The 8,486-nt window shown below is 38.2% G+C and overlaps 1 protein-coding gene across 1 annotated transcript; it reads right to left on the bottom strand.

Moving 5' to 3' along the window:
• Positions 1 to 1,072: 1,072 nt before the first annotated feature.
• LOC140795757 (putative pectinesterase/pectinesterase inhibitor 45) lies at positions 1,073 to 3,408 on the bottom strand. Its single transcript, XM_073148518.1, has 4 exons — positions 2,398 to 3,408; positions 2,164 to 2,324; positions 1,653 to 2,054; positions 1,073 to 1,536 (listed from the first exon to the last, which is right to left on the bottom strand). The coding sequence occupies exons 1-4, from the start codon at positions 3,309 to 3,311 to the stop codon at positions 1,241 to 1,243; spliced, it is 1,773 nt and encodes a 590-aa protein (XP_073004619.1). The 5' UTR covers positions 3,312 to 3,408; the 3' UTR covers positions 1,073 to 1,240.
• Between the last annotated feature and the right edge of the window lie 5,078 nt (positions 3,409 to 8,486).

The raw sequence follows: 8,486 nt of genomic DNA, 5'->3' as shown, positions 1-8,486 counted from the left end.
ATCATTTATTTCACTGCAGCTGCTATTAAGACCTGAGATTTCAATAACTGACATTTGATACATGGCTTCAAATTAGGAGAAAATGGCAGCTATGTAGTGCCCATTACAAATGGTAGATTGACCTCAAGGGTTAAAAGAACTAGTGAGGCAAATCTCTCCGGATTGACTTTGGAAGATTGTCAATGTTTGTGTTTTCTGCTTTGCCTCCCGATTTTCTTTGGAGGCTGTGCAGAAATGAAGAATATATATGTTAGAAGAACAAATTGCATGATTTCTTCTCCATTTCTTTTTAAAGAATTCATATATGTTGTTTTTGTCACAACCATTTATTTTCTTATTATTCTTATCACTCTGTCCAGTAAATATTACATTTTTTCTATGGTTTAAAAGGGAATGTATCTTTAGCTTAGAAATCAAGTCTGAAGTGAAGTGTGCTTTGACTTATTGTCAAAGTTTTCTCTGTTATTTTAGGTGCAAGGGAAGTGTGATTTGACTCTTTGTAATTGAAGCTTTCTCTTGTTATCAAAGTTTTCTTTTTGAAATAGTTTTTTGTGTTAATTGTATCTAAAATAAAAGTTATAATTTGTTTATGATCTCATTTGTATCAGTTTATAATCCGATTTGTATCCGTTTATAATCCGATTTGTATCTGTTTAAAATTCGATCCATATTAGGAAATTATCCGATCAAAATTCGAAAATTATCCGATCCGTATCCGTTTAGTTAGGATACGGTTTTAAATTTTGCTATCCGTCTAATATCCATATCCGAATCCGTATCCGAACTAAAAATATGGATTCGGATATGAGTTGAGCACTATCCGGTCCATATCCGATCCGTTTTCACCCCTAATGCCTCATCTTATTTTTTAGGGAAAAAATAACAGAGAAGAAAGAAATAATAATTATTGAAGTAGATAAGTGGCATTAAAAGCTAGGCGACGAGCCTTGTCCGAAAAATCATCCTGTGGTAAGTAAGTGGACATTCTCTATTCCGAAAAGGAATTGAAACGAAAAAAAGTTTCCCATTAAATGAATTTAGTCAGCCAAACTGGCAATTTGCAAGTGAGTCATTAGTGCACGAGGATGGGCATTTCTGCATAATTTCGCTAATTTAGTACATATATTCATCATGCTACAATCCATTGCTTTGCATCTCTTCTCTCTCTTTCTCTCTCTCTGACTATTTAATTGTTTTCGATCACGCGCAACATTAATTAATTTAATCACCGTTTTTTCCCTCACCGGTAGAGTCCCAAGCGCACCGGAGCCCTCATAGCCTTGATCCATGCGTTACCATTCAAGAACGCCGTCACAGTATACTTATTCGCCTCTGTCGGATTAGTAATAACTTTAAACCCCGGCCAACGCACCCGAGCTGACGTGCTCGCTCCCGCTCCCTTATTCTTATACTCGCTATAGGATAACGTCTTCAATCCGAAGTCTCCACTCCATGGCAAGTAACCATCACGGCTAATGAAGTCGCCGATATCCGTCTCCATTATGATAGTGTGCGAATACTCTCTCCATGGGCGACCTATATATTAGAAGTTACAAGGATATCAGCAGAGCAATAGCTTCGGATTTCATCTTTAAATTTTAATTAGGAGTTCAACTAAGTTTTTAGAGTAACCGATGAATTAATGTACGTACCAAGGTAGCTGCGAATGCGGAGTTTGTCAGGGACAAGTTTGCCATCGGGAATAATGCGGCAGTGCTGAAGGACGAATCCGGTGGCTTCTTGACCGTCCGCGCGGCCTTGGGCGGTGACGATGTTTTGCTGGTTGTCAAGGGGGCGGCGGACGACGAGGACGCAGTTCTGGAAGACAGCGGCGGCATCGCCAAAGATGAAATCGATGGTGCCGGAGATGATGCAGTTGCGGTAGAACTGGGACATGGAGTGGGCGTAGAGGGTGTCCTGGTAGCCGTCCATGCGGCAATTGAGGAAGACAGAGCGATCCGATTGGACGCGGAGGGCCACGGCCTGGTGCTTAATGGCACCGGCAGTGTTTCGGAAGCCCATGGCAATGGCCATGAAGCCATCTCCCATTACGGCTGCCAAAAAAGAAACCAAATGAGCACTGACGGGAATTCTATTCACAACTTAGAACTATATATAGCTGCAAACTATTTATAAAGCGAATCAATGGCACAATTATCTCACCGAAGGTTGCAGACTTGTAGGTCGTCGTTCCATCGATAAAGTTCTTGTTTCCCGTGACGACGGTCTTCCTCGCCCCATCGCCGTACATTGTTATATTTACGGCTTTCCTCGGCACAATTACTTGCTCGTCATATACTCCTTCTTTCACATGAATTACATACCTGTCAACAAAATTTATTTACATACCACAATACAATTACAAAACTAACCTAAAATTTAATCATGGGAACATACCTTCCAGTATACTTGCTGGGCACTGCATCAATCGCAGCTGAGATAGTGGTGAAGTCTCCACTACCATCCTTGGCCACGACGACATTGGGCTTTAGATTGTTCTTATAACTCCCCTTAAGAAGCCTTCGATCGGTGTCCGAGACCCAAGAAGGGAAACCATCCTTGCGAATTACAGGCTCCATTGCCTCTTCAGGTAGAAGCCGACGACTAAACCCCGGGATATTTAACGAGGAAAGAAAGGACGAAGCCTTTTGTATGATAGCCAACGCATTGCTCGTCAAGTGCTTCCCCGCCGTCATCGCATTCCTCATCTTGGTCTTGAGCTCTCCATCGGGAAACCCCTCGATGCATGTCTCCTGGTACGTGATCACCGCGCTAAGCCACACCCTTAGCTGATGAGATTTATCAGGAAGCTGGTCTAGTTTGTGCGCGTCGATGTCCTGCAATGTCCTGAGGAGCTCGTCCTTGGAGTAGCCGTAGAGCTCCCTGCAGTCCTTGACTGCGGCCTTGACTCGAGGGTCGTCGCTCTTTATCAAATCGGAGTGCTCGAAGGCCTTGCCGATCTCATCGCCGATGACGGAGACCGAGGCACTGATGAGGTCCTTGGGGGAAGAGCTCGAGTTCGTGGCCTTCGATATGCTCTTCTTGCACGCGTCCTTGTAATCGGTCGGCGAGCATATCATGTCGATGTACTTGGAGACGGAGTGTAAGCCGTCGGTCACAAGCGAGGTGGCCGATGGCTGAGTGGCAGCATTTTGCTTGGAGTGATAGATGATGGAGACGATACCGATGACACAGATGATTAGGAGGACGGAGGCGGAGACGCCGACGATAATCAAGCGCCTGCGCTGCTTCTGCTGCTTCTCGGCCTTCCGGCGCTCCGACAGCGGACCGAAATCCTGAAAGGCAGACATTGTTTTTGGATCCTTCTTTTCTTTTCTTTCTTTTGTTCTTCCTTGATTTGTTTTGCTTTCTTTGTCTCTCTGCCTCTAGGAAGAGGTAAGGCAGAGAGAACCGCGACAGGAATTGGAGGGGAGGAGGAGGTGGGCGTTATTTGTGCAAGTCGTTCTGTCTTAGAAAAGAAGGGGCTGGGAGAGATTTGAGGGACTTGGTTTTGAAAGTTAGTTAGGGTCCAGGAAACCAATGCCGTTCGACAGTGGATGGTCCTTAGCTCTTTACTAACAAACAGCAACAAATCAAATCTTATTCACCAATCACCCATATGACATTTGTAGCTAATATTACGACATCTTCCACCCATGCTTGCTTCCTTTTCTATATTACAAATTTTATTTACAAGTCAAACTCTAATCCGCATTTAGAACTAATACGAAAGTAGAAGCAAACAAGCAATCAAAAGCATATATAGGTATATAAAGTTTACATTTTGCGCATTTTGGTGCGCAAGGTTAATTCTATTCCGAACCATTTTGAATCGGAAATTCTTATAAAAAAGTAGGCAAAATTGTAATTACATCATAATATTTATGACACCATCATAAATTGATAGTTTAAGTTTAACACAGCTTGGAGCTTCGGGGAGTTTTTTTTTTTTTTGGCTTCTGATAAATGACATAAAAGCCCTGCTTTATCGAAGCTAAGTGTGCTTTAAACAAAAGATTGAGCCGTCCTATACAGGTATAAAAAAAGAAAAATATATCCCTCCATAACCATCACAGTAAGTTTTTTTTTTTATTTTTATTTTTTTTTATGCACAAGTACACATACCACCCAAAAAAAGAAAAAAGTATCGAGAATTATCAGCAACAAAAAACAACATCCGACCACCACCGGTTAACAATTTAAACATCAACCGAATCCTCCAAAAAAGTCCCAGAATCTGCCACAGTCAAGACTACTACTCATCATCCAGCGCGTCTGGGTTTTCAAAGCTTCTGCCTTGTAGAATCTGGGGAAGCTTTAATGGTGCATTTGTAGATTGAGATGCCAGTCACTGTATACCTAGGCATCCGCATCCATGAGTTGTGTGATAGCATTTGATTGTCCAAGCAACGGCTTCCATCATTGCATATATGTTGCAGTTCTGGAAAACGGCAGTAGCATCTCCAAAAATTAAGTCTGCTGCCCCCAGAAAGGTGTAAACCACGTTGGCATTCTGAGTTCATTCTGCACCCATTATGTTGGCAAATGTCAGTTAAGTTGATACATTTAAATGTACTAGGGAAAAAAAGATATATCGAAAAACAGGGCTAGCAGGATTTTTTTTTTATTGTTATTAGAATACTTACTTCCTTTCCTGAAGCATGTTATTGCAATGTGAAGTTAATTTTGAGAACCAACATGTTATAGTTGCTTAGTAAGATACCATTCGATGTTTGGAACCAACATTCAGCATTTCATCTCTATTTTACCATGGATTATTAAACCATGAGACTAAGATTTTCCTATATATCCTCTCTAATGATGCAGCGATGTCAAAAATATCAACAAAAAAAAGGTTAAACATAACTCCAATGATGCAGCAATGGCTGGCTGCCAACTACCTTGGCTGCAGCATATTCTGCAGCTGGCCTGTATATAATACTTGACATCTTATAAAACAGCGGTAGATGAAGGATGGATGAGTAATCGACTAACAGTTAAAAAGTCTTGCGTTAATAAAGAACTGTGCTACGAAATATAAGCAAAGGTAAATACTCTGTTCAATCTGCCACGATTCTTTGGACCGGTTCATGCACCATGCCATGCATCATCTTTGTGAGCTTGGACCCAATGGGGAGGACAAGAGCATCGCCATGGACAGCGAGAGTTCTTTCAACTACGAGAATTGGTGTATGGAGAGATTAGTGAGGAGAAGCCAATGTATAAGCAATTGCCTTATCAAATAATGATTCAGTCTGCCTTAATTATGGCTAATGAGGTTAGGAAAAGTGCAATGTCGAATAGCACAATGTGGGCTGCTCTGTTCTAATTAGAGTTATAAGCAGTTTCTTTTCCTATTGCTTTTTGATTGTAGGATATAAACAACATTTGTTTCAACCAGGACTAGAAGGGAACAGAAACAACACATGTGAAGTTGGTAGTAGTGCAACAAGGAACTCCTCTGCATTTGATCTCTGCCAATTTATATTAAGCTAAACATTGTCTCTATCATTGGGGTTCATTTGATAAAATTGGTTGTAATTCTGATGCACCAAATAGCTGGATTTGAACACACGTTAATATTTATTCTGGGGGCATCCTGTGCATTTTCATCATTTGGTCATGGAGCTGCCCAATTTATGTCTGGATTCCAATTTACCAGGTAGTTGTCTGCAATAATGTGGTCAGATAGGTACAAAGATTTGTCACAATAATACTGAATCAATTTCAATATCTGCCGCATCTAATACTCCTGCAACGTGATCAGGTTGGCGAGAACATGGATATTAAAAACCACGGAAACCGAATAAATATTTTTTAAAGTGCAGCGGACAAGCAGTTGGGTCGTTTTGCAGATAGATATCAGTAAATGATCACTATCAAGACAAGGAATAATGGCTGTGGGGTTCTATAGTTGATGGATAGGATACTTGCAAGCCATATCTTACTTTGTTGTTTCTGAATGAATAATAGAAACACTGCCTTAATATTATTATTTTTTTTAAAACTTAGTGGCTAATATATTTCCCTCTTCCTTGTCACTCATTATGAGATCTAGAGAGAGGTGATGAGATGTGTTCTTCAATAATTCGCAGTCTCTCCTTATCTCTCCTCTTCTATTTCACTTTCTTCACCAAATTTGTCATCTCCGATCTGATCTCCTCTACGTGCAACCACACTCGATACTACGACACCTGTATGTCCTCCCTACAATCTCATTCCAAGAGCCGCAACTCCGACATCCACGGTCTCGCTGCGATCTCGCTGGACCTCGACATCAGCTATGCCAAGGAGACCATCTCCTACATCAAGAGGTTGAAGAGACCCAAGGGCTGGGGTTACAACAACACCTTTGCCGCAGAATGCATCGGCGACTGCATGGAGGACTACGCCGAGGCTTTGGTGGATCTCCGTCAAGCGACCGATGCTTTTCGAAGGAATTCATACCACACTGTGAACATTTTGGTTGCAGGAGCCATGACAGGGTCGGACAGTTGCGAGAGTGGATTCTCTGATCAGCCAGGCTTCCATTCTCCAATGACAGAGAGAAATGAGTACTTCTTCAAGCTTTGCAGCAACACCATTGCAATCACCAACCTTCTTGTTTAAGTTTTGTCATTCGAATCACTGTAACTTGGTTTTGTTTAGTGAATTGGTGTTCAAAATTTATGAATTATTATTTTGGGCAGATGGCCGGTACAGACAGACATTTGCACGCGATTATAAGGTCCTACCCAGGACCAGCTCGTCATTTAAATAGGAAGCCCAATTGATTTAGGTGGCCTAACCATATAATCCAATGGCTAGTGGATCAGAATGCCTTTTTATAACCAATTCAATCCATATCTAAACGCATTACATGCAGAGAAGCTTTCATTACCGCGAATCCATAGGAAGCGGCATCACTGTGTGCCTGAGATGGCGAGGACAGCAAATGTGAAAGAGAAGGGAATTATATTGAGCCGGACCGGTAGCTATAAGTTTTAATCACGATAAGGCATTAATTTCTATTATTCAGTACTGAGTCAATTAAAATACTATTAAACTTTTATTTAACGTATATATTATAGAGACAATATGTACCCCTATATATAACAACAATTAAGATCCCATTCACTTGTCGAGAGATTAAATCTAAAATAATATTTTAATATTTAATAATAATAAAAAAGATAATGTAAGTATAAGTTATTCTATTATTTAGTTAAATACCAGTATAAATAATAATAATTATATTTGATGTAGCATAAAATTAATATTGAAGTAGTAAAGAATATAAAATTTGTATTAAGAATTGATGATATTTTAAACTAAATAACAAAAATACCCGATATTAAAGAGTGTATAATATTATTATAGTTACACCTAATTAGTAACCATATTTATGGATTATCTATGATATTTCTGGATCGTTAGGCATTAATAATTTTATTACTCACCAAACTTAGCAAATTATATTCCTTACACAGAAACCTTTCCTTTTAGGGAATTGTAAAAATTATATTGTACATTTTATTTATTTTATAATTTATACTCGAGGATTTTATAATCTGACCCTATCTTTTTCTCTTTTATTCTCATTTAATACTTTTCATAAATTTAGATAATACTAACAAAGGAATATTCTATTATAATATATAAAATAATTTATAAATACTTAAATTATTTGTCTATTTCAAAGAACGGGGGAGATAAAGAAAAGGGGTGACGAAGGTATTTTAGTAATTTAGTCGACATCAATTAAATAAAATAATGTCAGAATATTAAATAAAAATTATAGAGAAAATGGAGGAGTCGAACGACAAAATCCTTAAAGACGTAGTATGAATTAGTTATAATATAATGTGTAATTTGTAAATTTTATTTTTTTAAATTATTCCTTTCCAAAATAGCTAACCTTTATCTTCTGTGTTAACTTTTTTTCTTTTTACCGAAATGAAAGTTTAATAGTGGCTTATTTAAATAGGTGTCATTGGAATTCAAATTAGCTAATTCTAGTAGAACATGGACTTCTTTAGCCATCTAAGCACGCTCTCATTGGCTCATCGGCCATTAATCTCTGTATTAACTGTAGGATTCCATCTAATAAAAACAAAAATAGGATTGAAAAGTCAAAGACATATGTATCATCTCGTGTAACCATTCCTGAGAACTCCATTAATTTCATGAAATTGATCTCTCCACTCATTTGGGAAATAAGATCAATTCTATGAGAAGTGTTATAATTTTTAATATTAAAAAAAATATCAGTATAAATTATTCTATTATTTAGTTGAATAATAGTATAGGAAATAATAATTATATTTGATTTAATATAAAATTAATATTAAAGTAATAAAAAATAGATATTTATATTAGAAATTAATGATATTTTTAACTAAATAATAAAAATACTCTTAATTTAAGATTAAGATGTCATTAAAAATCTAATTTTAGTGTAGTCGCACCTATGAGGAAAGGTATTTATAGATTATCTAAGATATTTC

This window comes from Typha latifolia, chromosome 1, assembly GCF_019914945.1.
Source record: "Typha latifolia isolate L0001 chromosome 1, TyphaL0001v2, whole genome shotgun sequence".
Classification (NCBI taxonomy): Eukaryota; Viridiplantae; Streptophyta; class Magnoliopsida; order Poales; family Typhaceae; genus Typha; species Typha latifolia.
This window is presented reverse-complemented; position numbering and strand designations above follow the sequence as displayed.